The 23,112-nt window shown below is 36.6% G+C and overlaps 3 protein-coding genes across 8 annotated transcripts; all 3 read left to right on the forward strand.

Annotated features, from left to right (window-relative positions):
* Positions 1-115: 115 nt before the first annotated feature.
* LOC113714347 (probable serine/threonine-protein kinase PBL3) lies at positions 116-5,194 on the forward strand. Of its 2 annotated transcripts, none has more exons than XR_011822258.1 (5): positions 116-1,226; positions 1,371-3,041; positions 3,378-3,736; positions 4,224-4,746; positions 4,819-5,194. XR_011822258.1 is itself a non-coding variant. In XM_027238148.2 (5 exons), the coding sequence occupies exons 2-5, from the start codon at positions 2,255-2,257 to the stop codon at positions 3,685-3,687; spliced, it is 903 nt and encodes a 300-aa protein (XP_027093949.1). In that variant the 5' UTR covers positions 116-1,226; positions 1,371-2,254; the 3' UTR covers positions 3,688-3,832. The 2 variants fall into 2 exon arrangements, 1 of the variants encoding a protein (XP_027093949.1); XM_027238148.2 differs by lacking the exons at positions 4,224-4,746; positions 4,819-5,194 and having other exon boundaries at positions 1,371-2,645; positions 2,722-3,041; positions 3,378-3,513; positions 3,632-3,832.
* A 4,281-nt stretch (positions 5,195-9,475) lies between these two features.
* On the forward strand, positions 9,476-14,317 carry LOC113713256 (proline-rich receptor-like protein kinase PERK9). Of its 3 annotated transcripts, none has more exons than XM_072069501.1 (9): positions 9,476-10,380; positions 10,477-10,587; positions 11,236-11,258; positions 11,750-12,175; positions 12,250-12,542; positions 12,839-12,992; positions 13,098-13,240; positions 13,454-13,576; positions 13,736-14,317. In XM_072069501.1, the coding sequence occupies exons 1-8, from the start codon at positions 9,752-9,754 to the stop codon at positions 13,556-13,558; spliced, it is 1,884 nt and encodes a 627-aa protein (XP_071925602.1). In that variant the 5' UTR covers positions 9,476-9,751; the 3' UTR covers positions 13,559-13,576; positions 13,736-14,317. The 3 variants fall into 3 exon arrangements, with proteins under 3 accessions (XP_071925602.1, XP_027092735.1, XP_027092736.1); XM_027236934.2 differs by having other exon boundaries at positions 9,478-10,380; positions 13,432-13,576; XM_027236935.2 differs by having other exon boundaries at positions 9,479-10,380; positions 12,857-12,992; positions 13,432-13,576.
* A 2,554-nt stretch (positions 14,318-16,871) lies between these two features.
* LOC113713831 (uncharacterized) lies at positions 16,872-21,771 on the forward strand. 3 transcript variants are annotated; one of them, XM_027237628.2, is made up of 11 exons: positions 16,873-17,633; positions 17,740-17,850; positions 18,551-18,573; positions 18,961-19,155; positions 19,249-19,677; positions 19,753-19,833; positions 19,906-20,072; positions 20,388-20,520; positions 20,626-20,768; positions 20,980-21,121; positions 21,306-21,771. In XM_027237628.2, the coding sequence occupies exons 1-11, from the start codon at positions 17,002-17,004 to the stop codon at positions 21,668-21,670; spliced, it is 2,421 nt and encodes an 806-aa protein (XP_027093429.1). In that variant the 5' UTR covers positions 16,873-17,001; the 3' UTR covers positions 21,671-21,771. The 3 variants fall into 3 exon arrangements, with proteins under 3 accessions (XP_071924363.1, XP_027093429.1, XP_027093428.1); XM_072068262.1 differs by having other exon boundaries at positions 16,872-17,633; positions 19,753-20,072; positions 21,369-21,771; XM_027237627.2 differs by having other exon boundaries at positions 19,753-20,072.
* Positions 21,772-23,112: the final 1,341 nt, after the last annotated feature.

Genomic DNA, 23,112 nt, shown 5'->3' on the forward strand with positions numbered 1-23,112 from the left:
TTGATTAAAGCATATTTCAGACTTTCATCCGTGGAATACAATTGCGAAATTATCTTGACCTGTGCTGTGAAAAGTTTTGAGTACCTAAATTATTATTTCAGGTTCTATCCAAATTGTCAATATCTAAGTAGAATTGAACTCAATTTGTTACATTCTGCAGCAAATGATACGGAAAATATAGGTAGTAAGGTAGTAAGCCAGTAAAGCATACCATGCCAAGAGAGGTAGATGGGAACCGTGACCAACATTTTGAATTTGGAAAGGCCAGAGAAATACTTGGACAAATACATTATACATGGATTTAATGGGCATTCAGGTAGTAGATGGTTGTCAAATTATAGAATCAACATAAAAGAAGATGATAAATTGACGTCTGCAGAGCCTCCAAGGTCCAAAGTCAACTGCCCAAATCTAAAATAGAAATAGATGGAGCAGATCAAATGTCTGAGTCTGTCGACTAAATAATAATTTGTCACTAGCCCACCATCCAAGTTTTCAGCACCTTCTATCTCTGATTTCCAGTATACGTGCATGCGACTAATGAATTTGATCTTCTCTTATTAATGCTAGCATGATTTTCAACAGAAACTATACTGGTTATGGTAACAGATAGATCATAGGTGGCTAGAATTTATACTTCTGGGAAAGGCTGGTCACAGCTACTCTGTGGAGGGAGGATCTTCGCCATAGTGGTCAAAGGTCTCCCAGTGCCCTTTCCTCAGCATCATTATCATCATTTTCCTCCTTCAGTTTAAGTCCTTCACCCAACTTCTCAATTTCGCTTTTAAGGACTTCATTTACTTATCTTCAAATTCTCCAAGCAACAAATTACTTAAGCAAGTCCAATCTCATCAAGCAAGGTCAATCAGGGAATCTCTTTTATGGTGTTTTGGCAGGTGGGACTCAAGTAGTTGTTAAGCAAATTGATATGTCATTGGTTAAGAAAGAATTGTATTTCATTTCAGAATTGGTAGTACATGGGAAGTTATCTGATTCTGTATTTGTCCCTCTTCGGGGCATTGCTTGGACTCTGAAAATGAATAGTTTCTGGTTTTTAAGTATATGCCTAACAAAGACTTGTCAAGTTGTCTGCCCATGGAAGTTGTTTCAGATTATGATAAAGCATTACCATGGTTGGATTGGACTGTGAGGTTGAAGATTGCAAGTGAAGCTGCTGCAGCTCTGTCTTTTCTACATCACGAATGTGTTCCATCCCTTGTTCACAGGTAGCACAAGTATTTTTTCATTTAATGTGCTAGATTCCTTTATTCATTTTTATTTTTTCTGTTTAATAAGGAAGAGGGTTATTTGATTTTCAGATTATTGTGTTGTGGTGTTCACCTGGCATTCTTGTGTTTTGCTTCTTGTAGAGGTATTCAATCTAGCAGCATACTTCTTGATGACAAGTTTGAAGTGCGATCAGGAAGCCTTTGTTACATCTCTGATGAAGAACAAAGGATCAGTCAAGATAAGTTGCACTCTATAAGAATCAGTCGGAAAGCGATTCCCAAGTTCCTGCAGTTCCCAAAGTTATTAATGATGTGATACTTATTCTATTTTGACCAATATTTTGATAAAATATCAAAGTTTAGCCATGCCTTAGTAATTTAAATGGAGAAACAAACTATACAAGAAGAACTTGGGAAGTAAATTTTTCATTATTGTAGAGGCATAATTTTTGTTTTCAATTTCATTGGAAAAGTTGATGGATTTTGATGCAAGCAGGAGGATCCAAGCACAAAATGTTGGTACATGACTTATCTAGTGTGACAGAAACCTACCTTTGTATGGTGGAAGTTTGGCCTAGATCCTTGCCAATTTCATCATTACCTGAAAATTGAGTAGAGACAAAATGATATGTAGCCTGGCCAGCTATAAATGTCCTTAAGAAACTATGCTAAAATATGAGTAATTCATCCTTTTCAACCCCAGCTAGTACCTACATTTACCAGATTTTGCTATGAAGCTCACTGTAAAGCACTTGATTTAAGAAATATAGTTTATCGGCTACCAAAAAGTAGAACCTTTTGGAAGCTTGTCAGAAACTTACTCTTCTTCTCCATGCCACATGATACTCCATTTTTGGCCATACTTTAATCTTCAAGCCCCCAGTTTATCTGTCTCTCCGAGAACCAGTAGTGGATTTTTTTTTGTTTTTTTTTTTAAAATAGGGTACAAGGGTAGCCTATTCTAATGTGATTATTCTCTAAATCTACTATTGAATGGCCAGGTACAACTAACGCCATATGCTCCTATGATGTATTGCTTCAGAAAGGTTTTACTTGAATTAATTGCAGGCAAGCTGGGTTTCAGTGCTGATAATGAATCTGCCATCAAGGATTGGATGGAAAGTTCACTGTCTTATATAACTTCAGACAATAAGGACTTCGTTGTCAGGATCTTGGACCCGCCTTTAATAGTAGATAAGCATCTTCGGATGCAAGCATGGGCAGTTGCTCTTGTTGCTAAGGCCTGCCTTAGTCCCAAGCCTTCTAAGAGATCCCAAATGCCACATGTACGGGTGGCTTTGGAACATGTCACATCACCAAGCCTGGGTAATGGAAACTTTCAACCCACTGGTCATTTCAGGCCACTTGATCCAATTGATGATATTGCAAAGATCCTCGGGAGATCTGCACTAATAGGTGGACTAATGACTTTCTATTAGCAGTTCAAAAATTCAAAATTACATTGTTGTAGCAATTTGGGCATATGTTGCAGGAAAGACATACAAGGCAACCACAAATAGGACATATTTGGGCAACAATGTCTCAAGAAACCATGAAATCCTGGAACCTAGAGGGATCAATGAGCCTTGTCAAAATCCAGAGTTCCTGGCTCACCCCAATTTAACTGTGTTCTCTTTTCAAGAACTCATGGATGCAACCAGGAATTCTAGAACAATGGTTGGAGCTACAAAGCTTTGGACTATATACCAAGCTTGGCTTCATGAAAAATCCACGTCAAAGAGTGGCAGTGGTTCTGTAATTGCTGTTCGAAAATTGTACTCTCAGAATATGGAAGTATTAGATTTGTGTCAGGTAATTCAGCTCAACCTGTAAGTCGTGACTTATCTCAAGCTGATGTGTGAGAGCTGATATCTAATTTCATTAATTTTACCAAGTTCTTTTCCCTCCCATTTAAATATGGTTAAATTCTCATCCAAAACATAACATATTTGTTTCTGCTAATGTATACTGCCATCTTTTTGGAAACAGTATCAACTGATGCTGGTAATACTGTGCTGCTCTCTCGTTTCTTCGACATAGTAATTTCTCCAATTGTGGTCCAAATGGAGAACTTGATCTATTCTATTTCTACTGCTACAAACTTTTCTGAGCTGCTGTAACTGTTCTATTTTGCACATTCTTGAACAGTCACAGGCACACTTGCTTGGAAGCCTCTCTCATCCAAACGTAGTTGAGATCCTTGGATACTGTTTGAAGGGGAAAGAGCTATTCCTTGTTCATGAATTTATGCAACATGGAAGCTTGGAGAACCACCTCTTTAACAGTGAGATGTTGATTATGCAGCTTAAATGTTATCTTGAATAATCCTTCTGCATTAGCTACTGGTCAACTGGTAATAACATTCCACTCAAGATCTACTCTCGATTATTCTATTTACTTAGGGGGTTTCTTCCATTCAGTCACTTTCCTGGGACATAAGGCTGAAAATTTTGATTGAAGCAGCTCAAGGCCTGGCATTCCTGCCCTCAGACATATTGCTTGATGGTGTAAGATACATATTTAAATTGAAGAAGTAAAGTCAGTCGATCGCATGTGAAGTTGGTTTTTTTTTTTTTTTTTTTTTTTTTTTTTTTTTTTTTAACTGAAGCTTGGAGGTTTCTGCTTAGAGTTCTATACTTCCATGTGCATGTCAAGTTTGATAATCAGTATAGATGACAACGAGCTTGATTATTAATCAATCTTTATAAGAGTTAACATTGTTCAATGAATTTGTTTAGTCTTACAATGCAAAGATGTTGGGTTTTGGCATAGCAAAAATAGATCGTCCAAAGCCCTTTGATGATGTGCATCTGCGTTTCTATAGTAAGAGAAGATGTGTCTATTCTGCTCCTGACTACTTCCTGACAGTACTATGCTACTGCTGACCAAAGTAAAGCTCGAAATGACATGCATGTCTAGACTTGGGACAAGTTCTTAGAAAGATTACAGATAAGGATGACATTATTATTCTACTAATTAACTCATATTTAACAGGGCTCATGAACACCAACAGTGACATATATGGTTTTGGTGTTGTATTTGGTGGAAACACTTACTGGTCTATCAGGGAAAGGCAAATATAGTCTACCAAGATTAGGTTCATGTGATCTGATTGAGTTTTTCAGGTCCCATTTGTCTGACAGAAGACAGTTGGAGAAAGTTTTTGATTCCCGGTTAGAAGAAAAATACCCCTTAAAAGGTGCACTGCATTTAGCTCTGCTTGCTCTAACATGCCTTGACCCTGAACCCAAAAGCAGACCATGGATGAAAGAAGTTGTGGAGACTCTTCAACACATTCAATCTGCTCCAGGAAAACCAAAAATCCATGGATAAACAGCTCATCCAACAAGGTCAAGAACGTTTCAGTCTTAGTCCTCCACTTGTACCAAGAAATCCAGGGCTAACCATAAACAAGATCAGCCAAAACTGTCTTTTAGACCTTAGCTTCCTGCTCTTCTGGCATGGTGTGACTGGTAGATGGATATCACAAAAAGTAAGGAACGACTCTCAGGCTCAGGTAAACAAACATGTCCTCTTTTGGGAAATATTTGCTTAAATTAATCTGGAAATAAAGTGGCCATCTTTGCAGGGATGGTATAGCTATTATGTGTTCCCAGCATTGCGGAGCGACTTGGTAAGACAGCATGTCATAGCAGATGGACCGTAGGCCTTCTTTCATCTTAACTTAAAACACATCCATGTCCTTATAGGCCATATCCCGATATATAGATTCATTAAGCAGGTTTTTCTTTTTTTGGGATGAATGCCCTTCCACAATTTTTAAGGCAGGTCAAATCAATGAAGCCTATAATTGCAATCTAATAGCTCTGCATCGATTGGTAACTGTTCACGGTATAACTATGTGTTTGTCCACGTCTCTCAGAATGTACAGTCCATCTTTTAGTTCCTGAACTCTGAAGACCAAATAAAAACTTCTATAGCAACAATACGGATTTTTGTGATTCTTTTATTGATTTATCTTTTTGGATTTCATCGTTTAGCTGTCCAGCTTTCCTTTACACGTGCACATGGAAATTTCACAATGTCGTGGATAATTGTCTCCCAGCCTGAGCATGTAGTGCATTGTTTCTTGCTGAATATTCTGAATCTTTCATTTACTTTTTGAGTATGTGCAATGAGGCATTTGATATGGCAAATCAATCATCCACGTGATCTTTTATAGTTTGGATTGTTGATCTTCAAAAGTGCTATCTTATTGCTAATTGTTAGACAACTCTTTTAAGGCTTTGTTTCATTCAGAAAAAGGTGTTCACGTAAGTGGTTTAAGTGATCAGATAGTATTTCTGAAGCTGAGGCATCCTTTGGCGGCTAAATAACCACTTAGAATATAAATAGCCTATTTATATTCTAACCTTTTAAACTACTTGGATGGACGGATCAAGAGCAGAAAATCCTTTTTCAAAAGCAAATCAGATCACATAAAATGCAATCAAAGGAGTCACCAAATTCTGAGACATGATTTAGATTTCCAGATTAAGAGCCTAAATGAATCTATCTCATGTAACAGAAAAAGCATCACATGAATATTAAACACACTTAATTGGTGATAGACAGGAGACAGACCATATCTGTTCGAAGTTATCACAGTTAAGAAAACTTTCTTTGGCAATGATTCAAATAAAGGGTATGAAATAGTTGGAATATACAATGTGGGTAGAATTGAATGCATAGATGCCATGCAAGTTCTTGGAAAAACTTCAGTTGCCATCATCCTTCACAAGCTTGCATGCAAATAATGGAACATTAAATGCAATAACAATTATGTCAATGATATCTTTTTCTTGTTTCAGTAGTGTATTCTAAAATATTCTATCCTGATTGATTGAAAGCTGTTGTCTTAACTGGCTCTCTTTGTTTGTCTGTGTTGCTATGTTTGCATTGTGTTTTCGAGGATGATAGCAAGTTTTGAACCACAACCAGACATTACAATTTTTTTGACATTAACGTGTCCATGCTCTTTCCAGACAATGACTTAGATAGGTGTTCGAACAATTGCACGTCCGTTTTGCCAAGGAAAGACCAGGAAATGCAAGAAAACAAAACAAAAAAGAAAAGGAGTTGCAGGAAAACCGAAAAGAAAAAACTAAGATCATATACGGATTAATGTCATTTTGATTGATTAATGTCATTTTAGATGAGGTCATCTAAGCATCATAAGGGCATCCACAGTGGTTTACACTCTTTAGAATGTGTAATCTACATGCCACATAAGTATTTCACTTTTTCCTCTTTTATTATACTTCTACTCACAATAGATTACATTTCACAAGGTGTAATAGCATGGGTCCATAATTAAATCAAACATTTATTTTAATAATGTACAACTCATATCCCATAAATAAATAAAGTAGTTTTTTAAAAAAATAATTTTGTTATTTTTAAAAAATAAAGTATTAACTTTCATTAAATTTGTTACCTTTTGGATTTTTTATTTTCTAAAAAATAATAATATTAATTTCCAAGTTTGAACAATATATCTTTTTCTATCTCTCAAAAATAATATATTGTTATTTTCTAAAAAATAATTATGTAATTATTAAACAAATATGTGATACCTCAAATGCGAAGATATCATAATAATCCATATTTAATTAATAATTCTTTATGTAATTAGTTGAACTCCATGACATAGTATTACATAATTTAGATCAAACAAAATACAAATAATAACATAATGAATACTAGTTTTCATTGTTATTGCCTCCAAATCGTTCCCAAATATGCTCAACCAAGTTCGATCGAAATTGATGATTTATTTCTCAATCACGTAATTCCGCGTTTCTCTAAAGGTAATATTGAAAATTTTCGGCCAATTCTTAAGTCACAAGAATCGTTCGATCGTTGCAGCTTCAAAAAATTTTGTCCATTGCTGACACTGATCCACTATTATACACAGTATCAGAATGATGCATGTAATGAGCATTATACGGCTACAATGGGTGGCCGTGTAATGGGCAGTATCATGGGAGGTATAACTCCGCGGCAGATGCTCTGAGTTACTAGGTACTAGTACTTGGGTTGATGGCTACCCAATTTAAAAACTCAAACCGTCCAAAACACGTTTACGTCTTTTTCAGGGAACACTCAACTAATCCAGCACAACCCATAACAATGGTTACCCAAATTAAAAACTCAAACCGCCTAAGACTCGTTTGCGTCTTTGTCATCCAACAATGGAAATTTTGGGATAAAGGTCCTCTGGTGACAGTGACATGCAGTTAGATGTAGGATGTAGACACTAATTTAGTAAATATGGCTACTAACAAAATAAAGTGAACAAACACAAGAAATTTTTTCTATCATTGAAATATGCGTCCCAAATTTGTTCGATTTTTACATGTTGATGTGTTGATATCTACATTTGTTGTTAAGGATAGCAATAGAAGTGAGTGCCTACTCTGTAGGGAAGGAACGAGACAGGAGTTGGGGTGGATGTTTCCCCGCCCCACTTAAATTTTGATATGGTATAACATATATGTATATTTTAATATGTATAATACAAAATAAATGCTACGTTATTGTTATTATATAAATATATTTATATGAAATAAATAACATAACTTGTCATGACAAAATGATGTAATTGTTTTTTATTAAAACTTCAAAAGAATGATTAATAAAATTATTATAAGATTTATATAGATGAAAAAAGTTTAATTAAATAAAAATAATAATGGTAGTAGGGCGGAGCGGGTGTATCACAAGGGTGGTGGAGGGAGGGGGGTTTGGAAAATGAGACATTTCCTTGTCCTAAAATCACCTCATTGTCATCCCTATTTATTGTTTTAGTGTCTATATTTATTTTGTTCGAATTCATCCTACTGTCGCCATTGGTGACAGCAGAGGACCTGATCCGTTATGTTGCTTTGCTGTCACCAGACATTTTGAAAGTTCCCAACGTCATCTGGGAGCAGACCATTATATTATATCACGAATAGTGCCATTAGAAGCTCTAGAGCTGATGCTGATCTCTTTATTGCTGAACCTCTTGACCAAAATTTGCAGTTCCTCTGTAACACCATGAAACATATGTCCAGTATCTGCAAGGCCAGTTCTTATGAAGTTGCATGTTGCAGTGTTTCTCTCTTTTTTGGCTGCCAATCTCATATGGTTGACCTCTTTAATTGAAACTATGAAAGGGCTGATGCTGATCTCTTTATTGCTGAACCTCTTGACCAAAATTTGCAGTTCCTCTGTAACACCATGAAACATATGTCCAGTATCTGCAAGGCCAGTTCTTATGAAGTTGCATGTTGCAGTGTTTCTCTCTTTTTTGGCTGCCAATCTCATATGGTTGACCTCTTTAACTGAAACTATGAAAGGCACTCTTCAAGAAAGAACCAAGCAGATGTTGGTTGGCTTTGTTTGACCTTTCGCAATCATTTGTTTCATTAAGAATATTTCCACTTGGATGCAAAAGCAGAATGATGCAATAGCATAATCCTTCACATGCCACCACATCTCACCTAGTTTTAACATGCATGGACAAAGAAATATCTGACTTACCTATGATTGAGCAATTTACATAATTCTTAATTAGCCATTAGGCCTCCATGTACTAAGCTGCTGTCTACCTGGCTGTTTGTTTTTGTTCTTGTTTCTTTGGGTATTAACTCTGTCTTGTATTTTGCTCATAGTTCTTGGTATTTACCTATAATTTACTTATGATTCAACATGAAGGGAATTTCTGGTCTCGGATTTTAGGTAGAAGTTTGAGAAGAAAGAAAATGTTAACCATTATTAATATATCGATGGACATTATCATTGCTTACAAACAAAAAGAGATGGGGTTGATGAGGAGATATTTAAGGATTAGTAGTCCAGGACGTTGTTTTACCAGCTTTACTAAAAGAGAAATTGGATAGGTTTTAATGGGAGTGTTTAGAAAGCAGAAAAAAGGCAAGAAACTGGATTTTCTATACAAGACTAACAGTAATAGGAATGACGTTATACAGATCATGGTTCAAAGTTGCGGTCGTGGTCCGAACTGTTTCACATCGTTTTGGCATATTGGTCACAATCTCGACGAGAAACAAATTTTTGAAATATTTAATATTCTAAAAACTGTAAAAAATATAATAAATAAAAATAAATAAAAAATTAGTAAAATAATAAAAATTCGAATTGATTCAAGATAATTCGGAATAAATCGATGTAATTCGACCGTTACAACGCTTCGTGGCTTCTCAGCGAGTCAAATTTCTCAGAATTGCAGGGAACCACGAACACGAGGGATTGGGTGGCCTCTAGGGAATATCCGTGGTATTAAGTGAAACTACAGGACAATATAATACATGTACACAGACTAGTTCAAAGTGTTTGCGAGAAGACTAGTTGATTAGCTTTCAAAGTCAACTGAACAATGCACCGACTAGTTCAAACATTTCTGCATCATAAGTTTCCAATTGAACCTGAGATCATCTGAATTTGATGATTTGTCACCATTAATTACCTGATTTTCAATCGGAAACTGATGATAGTCATGATCGAAAGATCAATAGATGCCTAGGAGTTGTGATAATTGGGAAAGGCTGGTGACAGCCGTCCTGAGAAGAGAAGATCTCCGATTCACCGGTCAGAGGACTCCAAGTGAGCTTTCCTTGGCATCATTATCATCAATTTCGTCCTTTAATCTAGCTTCTTCCTCTCGCCGAGTTTCATCTTTCAACTTCAACAACTTATTCGCGGGGGTTTCATTTACACGTCTTCAAATTCTCCAAGCAACGGATTACTTGAATGAGTCCAAGCTCATTAAGCATGGTCTCTCGGGTGATCTCTATGACGGAGTTTTAGAAGAAGGGACTCGAGTAGTAATTAAAAAAATTGATCTTTCATCAGTCAACAAAGAATCCCTTTTCATAGCAGAGTTGGAAGTTCTTGGGAAGGTTTCTCATCATCATAGATTTGTCCCTTTCCTTGGCCATTGCTTGGAGAATGGAAATGAGAAGTTTCTGGTTTACAGGTACATGCCTAACAAGGACTTGTCAACTTGTTTGTCCAGGAAAAATATTTCAGGTAATAATACACAATCACCATTCCTTGACTGGATAACGAGGTTGAAGATAGCAACTGAAGTTGCTGAGAGTTTGTATTATCTACATCATCAGTGTGTCCCTCCCCTTGTCCATAGGTAATAAATATTCTCATCATTTTAGACCAAGCACAGATTTTTTTTTTTTTTGAAAAATAAATAGTATAAGCTTAAGTCCTCTTTTGATTCGTGTAGAGACATTCAAGCAGGCAGCATACTTCTCGACGACAAGTTTGAAGTGAGGTTAGGAAGCCTTTATAAAGTCTGTGCTGAAGAAAAAGACATTGCTCCGAATACCATTGCTAGGTTAGGGTGGTACTTCTGATACTCTCTCAACTTTATGTGGGATTTCTCTTTGCAATATAGCAATGCCCTGCTAATGAAGACTGCAAATTCTTTATAACAAAGGAAGAATATTTGTCAGTTAAAAGAGTAATTTGATAAAATTCATAGTGATTCTAATGCAAGCATCAGCTAGGGAGTTGAAAACATTTGTCTGAAACATAGATACTCCTTCAAGACATATTTAAGCACTCTACAGCAAGAGCTACGCGTCCTATCTACCATAACTTAGCTTAAAAATTTCTGGCTGGATATCAGCATTGCTACTATCTAGTATCCATGATTTGCTGTCACATCTACCACTTTGTTCAACAATTTCTGTGCTTAGGATGAAAGGTGGCCAGAAATAAACTTCTTTATTTGAAATATATATGTACTTTTCGAGGGATTGACAACTCTGCCTTATAAACTTGAGACTTTTTGATGCTCCTCAAATTTCAGATGTTTATTTGTTAGACTAAGGATAGATTCTGCTTTTCCATGAGTGTACAATATGTGGTATTTGGGAATCGCTAAGCTATGAAACTGCAACTTTCCACTCTTTTGCTTACTGCTAACTTGTGAGTTTTATTTCTGTACTAAGTTTGTGACATTCTTTCTTCTGTTATACAGGGGATCCAACCAAGGCACTCCTGGTATGTAGAGGATACTTGTAAACCATGTTCTGTTTATCATTCCACTTGAATCTGTTCAAATGACATGGTGTATGAAGCCAATTTTGGATTACGTGAGGAGATTGCTCAGTAGTCACAAGAAATGAACATTACTCAAAGACGTGTTAGTTTAATAGAAACTGCCTCGGCTTCAGTTCAGATTCAAGTTTGTATTCTTGCACATGCCAGATTCTGCTAGAAAAGCCTCACAATAGTCCCCACTTTTGCCTTTTGTGTCATATTTGGAAAAACCATTTGGCTTGACCATGTTCCAGAGTTGAGCATCATAAGGCAGTTAGGAATTGATCTTCCCCAATAACAGAAGAAATGATTGAAGAAAATTAGTACAACTTTGCAATTAAGTTACGCAAATATTATTTTTTGTTCCAAGAATGAGGTGAAATATTTCCAATTTAGGTGTTACCATCAGCTACTTGTTAAGCATTCCAAATCATATTATCTTGAATGGCCAGGTACATCTAATGCAAGTTATGCAACGTGTGCCTATGATGTTTATAGCTTTGGGAAAGTTTTGCTCGAGCTAGTCACGGGAAAGCAGGATTTTAGTGCAACTGAAAATTCCATCATGAAGGATTGGATGATAAAAGCGCTGGCTTATATCATTCCTGATAAAGAGGAACTCCTTATAAACATTGTGCAGTCGACTTTATCCTTGGATAAGCATCTTTTGTCCCAAGTATGGGCAGTTTCATTTATTGCTAAGGCATGTCTCAGTCCTGAATCTTCTGAAAGGCCCAATATGGCACAGATACTTTTAGCCTTAGATCATATTATGTCAGCAAGGTTTGGTGATGAAAATTTCAAGCCTATTGGTCATCATGGCTCAGTGAGTACAGCTCTGGTGATTGCAAAGATACTACAAAGATCTCAAATAGTAGGTTGGTTTATGACTCTCTTTAGCAGTCTAAGAAATTTGATATGATAAATGCTGAAAAATAAGTGTATCTTGCAGGACGGAGGCCAAAGGCAACTGGCAATGCAACGCTAGGCAGCCGCACCGCCTTAAAAGAGGGTTATCAAAATGAGGGCATCTTTGTTCATCCCAAATTGACTATTTTCTCTTATTCTGAACTCATGGTTGCAACCAGAGGTTTCAGGAGTGATGCAGTGCTGAGAGAAGGTGAATTCAGTGCAATAACCCAAGCTTGGCTTCAAGACAAATCCACATCAAAGAGTAGCAGTGAAGCACTAGTTGCTGTTAGAAAATTTTACTCGCAGAATATGCTACTATTAAATGATTGGCAGGTAGATTAACCCGCAAGCAGAAACTACCACTTCTCTGACAAAATTTTGCAGTTCATTTGGAACCCAATTTCCTTTTGGCTCACAACTGTTACTCCAAATTTCAATTGGTCTTTTCTGGCTCTTACAATACTAGAACATAATCTTCCTACACTTTCTGCAAATGTATGCTATCATCTCATCTCCCCTTTAAGGAATTTATTGTTGGCATCGACGTGGTAATTGCATTAGATGAGTCTAGTAACTCCTCCAAGTATATAGTGAAGAAGTCTAACTTGCTTTGTCCAATCTTTTCTAAGTCACATTTTCTTGAGCAGTCTCGGGTATGCTTGCTTGGAAGGCTCTCACATCCAAACTTAGTCGAGTTCCTTGGATATTGCTTGGAAGACAAAGAGCTATTCGTTGTTCATGAATATATGCAAAATGGCAGCCTAGAGAACCATCTCTTCAGAAGTGAGGTTTAGATTATTAATAGGCTCTAATAGTTACTCAGACTAACTAAGCATCATTTACTGACAGTAAGCTTCAGATGAAATAATTTTACTTTGACGTGTTTAGCAAGCTCCGATGTTCGGCCACTTTCATGGGACATAAGAATCAAGATTCTAATTGGAGCAGCTCGAGGCCTGGCATTCTTGCATGCGGCAGAGTGGCAAGGTTACTATGAATACTTCGGCACCTCAGACATCTTGCTTGATGGTGTAAGTTAAAATCTATTTGCGCAATGTTCTCGTGAAATCTATTTGCCAAAAATTACAGGTTTCTGTACTTATCAGGGCTACATAAAGTTTAACATGAATGCTGAGTTTTTTCTTTGAATTATTGATGTCAATATCTATTACCAATGAAAAACTCATTTTCTTTGGATTTTGGTCATATTTTTTGTTGACAGTCTTACAATGCCAAGATATCAGGTATTGGCACAACAAAGATTGTTCGTCGAAAAGTCTTTAATGAAGAACATCCTCTTTGGTATAAAAGGGGAAAGTATTTTAATGCTCCTCCTGAGTATGATCTGAGAAAAAATATCCCAACAGGTAATATTGCCAGCTTGACTGTTTGAGCTTTTAAAATTGAGCCCACTACTGAGTAGTCACCAAAGTTAAGCTCTTGGACATGCTCGATTGGATTTAAAACAAATTTGAGTAACAAAAGAAAAATGTTATAAATTCTAATCATCAACTCATATGTAACAGAGCTTATGAATGTGAAGGGCGATGCGCTTGGTTCTGGTGTGGTATTGGCTGAAATGAACGTGAAGGGCGATGTGTTTGGTTTTGGTGTGGTATTGGCCGAAATGCTAACAGGTTTATCTGCAAAAGGTAGATATCGACTTGGTTGGAGAGAGCACTATCTGGTTCCATTAGAGTACCATCTGGTTCCATTTTTCAGGTACCATATGAGGAAGAACCCATTGGAGAAAATTATGGATCCACAATTAGAAGGAAAATATCCAGCAGAAGCTGCTCTAGAATTAGGATCTCTTGCTTGTTTATGTCTTCAAGATGAACCTGAATCCAGATTATCAATGAAAGAAGTTGTGGAGATATTAGAATGCATTGTATCTGCTAAGGAGTAAGCAGAAGAGCCCAGGACAAATCGGACAGCTTATAATCATGACCACCACCTTCAGCATTCTTAGTTTTCCACTTCTGCAAAGCATTGGCGGAAATCCGTCCCATAAAAGCTGAACTATTGCTTTCATAACTAAACGTAACAGATCCTTAAATATTTTTGTCCTGATTAGTTGGTTGATATGTAATCTGTTCGTTCTTTCCTTTTTGTAGTCTCAGCTTCGTTTTGTTTGAAAGGTTAAGAGTTACACTGGCTTAAAAGCAAGTTCTCCGAAGAATCAGTTCGGACCAAAGAGTGCATACCTACACAATGAATTAGTTTAGCATTCAACAAACAACTAATTGTACACTGAATTGACTTTGAAAAAAATGTAAGTGCAATTAGAGTCTGAAGTAATACAAGATAATAATTTGTTGGATTGAGTCCTTCAATCTCATCCATGATTCAAAGTCACGGTTGTGGTTGTGGTTGCGGCCCGAACCGTTCCACATCGGTCTTGGTATATCGGTCTCGGTTTCGGCGAAACGCAAATTTTTGAAATATTTAATATTATAAAAATTGTAAAAAAAATGATAAACAAAAATAATTAAAAAATTAGCAAAAATAATAAAAATTTGAGTTGACTCTGGATGACTCGGGACAACTAGGCCGTTTCTATCCGTTTCGGAGATGTTTCAGCCGAGTTTTCGATGATTCATTATCTCAAAGTTATCTCGTCTCGGTATCGGATCAAGAAGCCTTGTTCCGGTGACAACTCGGCTGAGTCATCCCGGGCTCAGTCGAGTCTTTGAACCATGGTCTCATCTTTAGATTACTGATGAAGGACAATTAACATGGTGTTGTGAAAATCAACCGTCAGAGAAAAAAATGGAGTTTCATAATGGGACTGGAAAGGAAAGGGGAGTGTAGTGAGGAAAAAGTACTCAGGAAGATCATATCCACAGGTTAACTTTTCTGGCAAAGATTGTTGTAACTCTGACTCGATGACTGGATAGGAATTTGTTCTTGGAGACATCAGATAAAAGAGAAGGGGAGGGGAACTACACTCTAGGCCCTTCTTGCTTAAGGATTCTATGTATCATTTGATAGAACGTCATCAATGGTTTAATGTTTGAAGTGATGGCGCATTTGTTCTCTTCTGAAATGTGGAGAATATAAGGAAACAGTCAATTTTCAGTTCATTCAGATACCAAAGCTGGAATTTCGAGCCCGATTTGGTGCCTGATCCTGTAGGGAAATTTTCCCTTACTCTCTGAACCTGATCTGGCCCAAGATTTGGTTTGAAACAAACAGGAATATAGTGCCATGAAAAGCTCTAGAGCTGATCTCTTTACCACTGAATCCCTCGTCTGAAATTTGTTGTTTCTTTACAACACCATGAAACATATGTCCAGTATCTGTGAGGTCAATTATTCTGGTGAAGTTGTTCATCGCACCCATGAGTGTGAAGCAACGAATGGGTGTTTTTGTATCTTCCACCAAAAGAAGCAACTAGCTCCTCTAATAGGGAACTGCCATTCTCAAAGAAGAAGAGTGATCTTTCTTGTTTCCTAAAAATTGGTAGTAGCATTTTCAATTCTTCGTTCTTTGGTTCACTAGGAGGTTGCAGTGGGATTCAATTAAACGAGACAGTGAAATATTTAAAATTTTGGAAGAAGTATGAACAGAACTAGGAGCTGCCAATCTCATATGGTTGACTTTTTGAGTCTCATATGGTTGACTTTTCTCAAATAAAACTATTAAAGGCACACTCTTCGAGAAAGAACCAAGCAGATGCTAGCTGGCTTTGTTTGAACTTCGGCAAACATTTTTTTTTATATAACTAAATGAACTTGTAAATACTAAATGACAAGTTGTAAAATCTAATAAAAAAAGCAAGTATAAAAATCACAAGTAAATCAAACATTTTAACTAAGTGTAAGTTTGAATCAAAAGATGTACATTAGATGAGTAAACCGTCAGACTAATGACAAAAAAAAAAAATCACAAGATTCATGAACATATAAATAAAGTGTAATATCAAATCATATACAACTAAACAAAGAAATATATAAAAATCTATTCCTTAAAAGTATAACGATTGAAGAGAAATGAAGTACATGGTAGTCATGTAGGGATAATTGGTGACTTGACAAGTGACATGACATTTATTATAACAAGAGAACAAGTTATTCAAAGAATTGATGAGTGATTAACTCACAGTAAAAAAAAAGGTTGGGCAGGTTTCAATTTGACACGTTATAATAAGATTTTGACATTAAGATCTCAATATAATGTGTGGCGGCGAGCACATGAAAAATTGTGCCGAGTAAATAAATAGGAAGCGGCTAAAGGAGAAAAAGTAAGACAGATAATCCACTTTTCTAATAACAATACTATTTTTCAAATTAGGATTCTTTACTAATTTAAGCATTGTAGTGTATTCCAGGGGAGATAACCCCATTTTTTTTTTTTTTATGGGTTTTCTACTCTAGACGAATTCATCAAGGCTCGAGTGTGTACAAGGAGGTGCTAGGTTTTATTTTTCCAACGAGCATTTTAACTAACACTATTCCTGAGGCAATTTTCATTTGGTTTACTCTTTACATATTATCACAAGGGGTTGAGTGGCCATTTTTAAATCATAGGGGGGATTCCGTGGTATTAAGTGAAACCACGGGTACATATATACAAATTAGTTCAAAGTGTTCGTGAGAAGACATGTTGATTCGCTTTCAAAGTCGACTGAATAATATGCCAACTAAAATATTTCATTCTCCCAGTTGTCTACATCACAAGTTTTCAACTGAAATACATTGCTGCTCTTATTAAAGAATTTAATGGTTTATTACTATTGATTACATGATTCTCAAAGGAAAGTATGATTCTAGTGATCGATAGATCATAGATGGGTAGGAGTTATGACAACTGGGAAAGGCTGGTCACGGCCACCCTGCGGAGAGAAGACGACCGCATCATTGCTCAGAGGACCCCAACTCCAAGCGAGCTTTCCTTGGCATCATTATCATCATTTTCCTCCTTTAATCTTGCTTCTTCCTCTTGCCGAGTTTCATCTTTCAGCTTCTCCAGCTTATTGGCTGGGGAATTGTTTTCATACAAGCAAATTCTCCAAGCGACGGATTGGTTTAGTGAATCTAACCTCATCAAGCATGGTAGCTCTGGGGATCTCTTTTATGGAGTTTTGGAAGGAAGAACTCAAGTTGTAGTTAAGAAAATCGATCTTTCATCGGTCAACAAAGAATCCCTTTTCGTGTCAGAGTTGGAAGTTCTTGGAAAGGTTTCTCATCATCATAGATTCGTCCCACTGGTTGGTCAATGCTTGGAGAACGCGAATGAGAAGTGTTTGGTTTACGAGCTTATGGCCAATAAGGATTTGTCGACTTCTTTGTCTAGAAAAATTGAATCAGGTAATCGAAGAAAATTACCATTCCTGGACTGGATAACAAGGTTGAAGATAGCAACTGAAGTTGCTGAGGGCCTGTCTTATCTACATGAATGTGTCCCTCCCCTTGTTCACAGGTAGCAAAGTTTTTCCTCACTAATTTTGTGCCCAGCAGGGTTTTATTATTTGCATTATTATATTGGTTTTTGGAACGTAACCTGCAGCTTATCTTTACTATTTTAGCGACATTCAAGCAAGTAGCATACTTCTTGATGACAAGTTTGATGTGAAGTTAGGAAGCCTTTATGAAGTCTGTGCTGAAGAAAAAGACATGCGTCAGACTGCTACTTTCAGGTTTGTGCAGTAGCCTAAGTTAATATTTCTTGTGTTCATTGTGGCATCCTTTCAGTATTTCTCTAGAATTATCTGTATTTTAGTTTTTGTGGTTGCAGAAAAAGAGATAAGTGGCATGTGAGTAATTATATCTAAAATTCTTTACGAGAATGAAAGCGTATCTATAAGTTAAGAAATTAATATAAGCATCAGCAACTGAGTCAAAATGATTGCAGCAATGATTCCATTTCTTGTTTTGACATCGGTAGACATCATAGTTGTAGGTTGAGGGTATCCGGATTCGGCGTGTAATGCTAAAAGATCAAATTAAGAGAGTGTATGTTTAACCTGATCCCTTTCAACAAAATTTATTGGCAAAGCAGTCTATTGTATCAAGCCAAGCTTAGCCTTATACTTCACTGGCATAGCATCACGATTGCAACATCCCTGAATAGCCATCTGCCCTCTTGAACATGGAAAAGGGACCAAGAATTAACATCTTTAGTTGATATGACTTCTTTCAGTTGGATTGACACTCTATGCTCTTGAGATTTTACATGTGAGACTGGCGTTACATTCTTCTTTTCCATGATTCTACAAGTATTTGGTTCCTGCAGGGTGTCTTAGCCATGCCTGCAAAAGTGAAATTAACCATTCATTCTTTTGCTTACCCAGTTTTCGAATTTTACTTCTGATTTGTATTCATTCTTCCTGTACACAGGGCATTTGGAGAAGGCACTTTTGGTAAGTAATTTTCATTCAGTTTTAGTTCTACACCATCTGATAGATTATTCCAAATGGTTGAATCAGCATAAAGGATACATAGTGTAACCTTAAATACTTAAGAGTTCAGTTCAAAAAATTGTATATTCTTTATTCTAGTATAGACCTGATTTTGCTAAAAGAACCTCATATGTAGATGTATATGCTATACCATACAAGGAAAAACCGTCTTTATGAGCATTTTACGGTAATAAGGATACATGGAGCAGTATTGGACTGATATTCCCTGTTAAAAGAAGGAAATGATAGAGATATTGAATAGAATTTTCCAATTCAGTTAAGGGGTTGCTTTTCTTCCCAATGTTACATGACAATTGCTAAAGTAAACAGAACCATTATTGCTCTCAGCTGCAGCACCAACAACTTCACTACGACAAGATATCAAGAGGGCATCAGTCATTTGGGACCAAGAAGCTGGTAGGTATGTTTCTGTCCCAGTTCCAGCTTCAGATACACGTGGTAGATCATTACTTCCGGAAGGGTCAAAGACAAGAACAGGACTAAAAATGGATGACAAGAGGCCAGTAACTTTTTTGTCTCCCGGTAATCATTAGTGAATTTCATTTAGACAGTTAAAATGGTTGCTAATGTGCTGCATAATCTTGTCTAAATTAGTCTATTATCTTAAAAGATCAGGTACATCTAATGACAGTTATGCATCATGTACCTATGATGTTTATAGCTTTGGAAAGGTTCTGCTTGAGCTAGTCACTGGAAAGCTGGGTTTAAGTGCCACAGATGATTCCGCATTGAACGGTTGGATGGAAAATGTGCTGTCTTATATTCTCCCTCATGATGTGGAAGTTGTTGTAAACATCATTGACTCGTCTTTGCTCAGAGCTAAGCATCTTTTGGCCCAGGCATGGGCTGTTTCTTTTATTGCTAAGGCATGTCTCAGTCCTGAATCTTCTGAACGACCCCGGATGGCTCAGATACATCTGGCTTTAGAGCATATTGAATCAGCAAGTTTCACTAATAAAAACCTCAACTTTACTGGTAATCATGACTCAGTTAGATCTGCAGCTATGGAGATTGCAAAGATACTTTGGGGATGCAAAATAGTAGGTTGGTTTTGTGAATGTCCTTAGCATTTTGATAATTTCAAATGAGGAATGCCAAAGATAAAACTATATCTTGCAGGAAGGACAGCACAGGCAACTGCTTCTGGAACAACTCTAGGCGGAGGCACTGCCTCAAGGAACCATCGAATCTCAGAAGCTGGTGACTTTGAGGAGACCTATCCAAATGGAGGGATTTTCTCTCAGCCCAATTTAACTATTTTCTATTATGCAGAACTCAAGGCTGCAATTAGACATTTTGGAAGTGATATAGGGATGAGAGAACTGGAATTTGGTAGAGTATACCAAGCATGGCTTCAAGACAAATCCACGTTGATGCATGGCAAGGGATCCATAGTTGCTGTTAGAAATTTGTCCTCCGAAACTAAGCAGCTATTAAAGGTAATGGAAACCAAGCTTGTGAGTAGTAACTAAATTTAGATACTCTAACAAACTCTATTCCTCGCAATTGTATCTAATTCATTTTATCTCACAAGTATTGCTCTTTATTTCAAATGATCATTCTACCTCATACAACACTAGAACATATCCTCCTAAGCGTTCTAAAAATATTTTGCTGTCAGCTCTATTCCAACAATCTATCATTGCCAAAGTCGGTGGTAATCGGAAATTATGTAATCGAGAGTGTTTGCTTTGTGGTAACTTGTTCAAACTTCTATCAGTTGCTGATGTTTTAGTATTGCATTTTCTGGGCAGTCCCGTATAAGCTCACTTGGAAGACTTTCTCATCCTAACCTAGTCAAGTTCCTTGGATATTGCGAGGACAAAGAGCTATGTGTTGTCCATGAATTTATGCAAAGTGGCAGCCTAGACAACCAACTCTTTGGAGGTGAGATTTTGATTATATTGCTCTATTAGTATCTTAAACAATCTAAGCATCATCTGCCTGTATAAATTTTCCATTGAAACAATCTTAATACTTGGATGTCTTTAGCGGGCTCTGAAGTTCAGCCACTTTCCTGGGACACAAGACTTAACATTCTAATTGGAGCAGCTCGAGGCCTAGCATTCTTGCATGCAACACAGGAGCAAGGTTTTTATGAATATTTCGGTACCTCAGACATCTTGCTTGATGGTGTAAGTAGAGAAGCAAAATATTTGACCAAGACAAGTTTATTGGATGTGCAATCAAATAATATATATCCAATTATCCACCAGAGTTTATCAAACTACTTCAAAAGATTTAAAATGCATGCCGCCTTTTTATATCTTCAGCAAAACTGCTGACAAATCATTTACTGATGCAATTCTCATCCATCTCAATTTTGGTTTACTATCTTGTTTTCAGGCTTACAATACGAAGATATCGGGTTTTGGCACTGCAAAGATAACCCCTCTAAGTTATCTCTATGATGTACATCCTAATTTTTTTAGGAATGGAAGATATGTTGATGCTCCTCCTGAGAATGTCTTCCCAGGTGCAAATGCAGGTAACCCATCCAGAATGATCTCTTGAGATTCTAGACTACCGGTTGGGATCTTGTGCTACAAAAGCACTACCAAAGAAATTAAAACTCCAGTGGTAGCTTAATCGGATTCCAAAAAAAAAAAAAAAACTTTGACTTGACAAAAAATGAGAGTATAATACTAAAAATTGTCTCCCTCATGTAACAGGGCTTATGAATGTGAAGAGTGATGTGTATGGTTTTGGTGTGGTATTGGTTGCAATGCTAACAGGTTTATCTACAAAAGGGAGACAGCGGCTTAGTTGGGGTGAAATCAATCCAGTTCTGTGCTTTATGGATCTCAAAAGAGACAGATTGGAGAAAATTATGGATCCAAAGCTAAAAGGCCAATATTCTTTTAAAGTTGCACAAAAATTAGGTTCTCTTGCTTCCATTTGTCTTCAACATGATCCTGAATTCAGACCATCGATGAAAGTTGTTGTCGAGGTACTTGAACATGTTGCAGCTGCTAAGGTGGAAACACAAAAGCCCTGGATAAATCAGAAAGCTTATCAACAGGTCCAGCAACTTTAGCAGTCTCAATAGTTCTAGAATTCTATCAATGCTTTAATGAAATCCAGCCGATAATAGCTAACTGTTGTTTTCTCTCTTAAAAATTAACAGATCCTTTCGTATGTTTGTCCTGATTAGTTAACTGATGTCTTCTACAGCTTCCTATTGCTCTGGCAATCTAAACCTCATTTGTCTGTAAAAGATAATAGTGGACCAAAATGAATTAACGGTTGCAAGTGATAATCACTGAAAATAATAAGCGTACATGCTCGCAAACAGTAACTGTACATGGTTAACTACAAATCCATTATCAATCAACTCCCAAATGTCATTTTTAAATATTTGGGCTTCAACTCTTAGCTTGAGAAAAGATTTACCCCAAGTCAAAATTCAATAATTTTGCACTTGTAACAGCCTTCCAATTGAAGCTGAAGCATTGCAACTCAAGAAAGTTGTGGTCACTCCAAGAAAGGTTAACTGTAAGATTTATTGCCCTCAAAACTATGCATCTTCTGGTTTCTTCTACAAAGACTAAAACTAACGTTTAGCTTGAACAATTTGCCCCTTTAAATTCACCCATTACCTCGGGCCTATTGTAATGATCAAATGATAATGTTAATGGATTCCGGAAGGCAAGAAGAACATATTTGTAATTGAGGTAGAAAAAGGAAGATAAAAGAACGTAAATGAAAAGGAAAATTAACAAAACAGAAAACAGAACACAAGAAAAACTTAAAGAACAGGAAAACAATATAGAAAGAAAGCAAATTATAACAAAATTATATAGCATTAGATTACTGTTTCTGCCCTGTCAGGTTCTTTTTTTTTTGGAATATTTTGTGTTTTGGAACTACAAAGGAGGTAACAAAGAGGGAACGCAGTATGTTCATTCACACCAACGGAAGTTTGCTGTGTTCTGAACTCGGAAGGTTTTCATTCACACCAGGAATGAAGTATTTTTGTATATTTTTGTCTGTCTGTTATTTTTTCTTTTAGCATGATCATGAGTCTAATTGTGTAATTATCGGTTATTGGCGACTCCACATTGATTATGAAACGATGTGATGCGGGGTGGAAGCGTGGCACCAACACCATCCATAAGGAAGAAACAAGGGTTGATTTATGATCAAGCCTAAAAATATCATGATCCAAATAAAAATCTAGGAACATGAGAAAACTCACATAATTGGAATTTCCAATCAAATTTAAATATTATTTGATAAAAAAAGAGTTAATACAACAGGCTCTAGACATGTCTATGAATACATAAGGAATACGAATTAATTAGTCTAGATACTTAACTAATAAGATTCTCCTAAAACTTCTAATTAGGATAGGAAACAAAATAATACAAAAATAGGAAAACAAGCATCAAAACGACCCTGAACGCCGGTCTTTAGGCCGGACATACTCTGATGATCACCAACAGGATATCCGGCGCTGATCATGAAGCCAGACTTGGC

This window comes from Coffea arabica, chromosome 10c (assembly GCF_036785885.1).
Source record: "Coffea arabica cultivar ET-39 chromosome 10c, Coffea Arabica ET-39 HiFi, whole genome shotgun sequence".
Classification (NCBI taxonomy): domain Eukaryota; kingdom Viridiplantae; phylum Streptophyta; class Magnoliopsida; order Gentianales; family Rubiaceae; genus Coffea; species Coffea arabica.

What these genes read in the sequence shown, in the direction of transcription:
- LOC113714347 (XM_027238148.2), top strand. Translation starts at nt 2,255, where the DNA reads ATGATGTATTGCTTCAGAAAGGTTTTACTTGAATTAATTGCAGGCAAG. An exon ending in CGGGAGATCTGCACTAATAG is followed by an intron (nt 2,646 to 2,721) that starts GTGGACTAATGA and finishes CATATGTTGCAG; the next exon opens with GAAAGACATACAAGGCAACC. An exon ending in GGAGAACCACCTCTTTAACA is followed by an intron (nt 3,514 to 3,631) that starts GTGAGATGTTGA and finishes CTATTTACTTAG; the next exon opens with GGGGTTTCTTCCATTCAGTC.
- LOC113713256 (XM_027236934.2), top strand. Translation starts at nt 9,752, where the DNA reads ATGCCTAGGAGTTGTGATAATTGGGAAAGGCTGGTGACAGCCGTCCTG. An exon ending in TACTATTAAATGATTGGCAG is followed by an intron (nt 12,543 to 12,838) that starts GTAGATTAACCC and finishes ATCTTTTCTAAG; the next exon opens with TCACATTTTCTTGAGCAGTC. An exon ending in GAGAAAAAATATCCCAACAG is followed by an intron (nt 13,577 to 13,735) that starts GTAATATTGCCA and finishes CATATGTAACAG; the next exon opens with AGCTTATGAATGTGAAGGGC.
- LOC113713831 (XM_027237627.2), top strand. Translation starts at nt 17,002, where the DNA reads ATGGGTAGGAGTTATGACAACTGGGAAAGGCTGGTCACGGCCACCCTG. An exon ending in AGTAACTTTTTTGTCTCCCG is followed by an intron (nt 19,156 to 19,248) that starts GTAATCATTAGT and finishes TTAAAAGATCAG; the next exon opens with GTACATCTAATGACAGTTAT. An exon ending in AGACAACCAACTCTTTGGAG is followed by an intron (nt 20,521 to 20,625) that starts GTGAGATTTTGA and finishes GGATGTCTTTAG; the next exon opens with CGGGCTCTGAAGTTCAGCCA.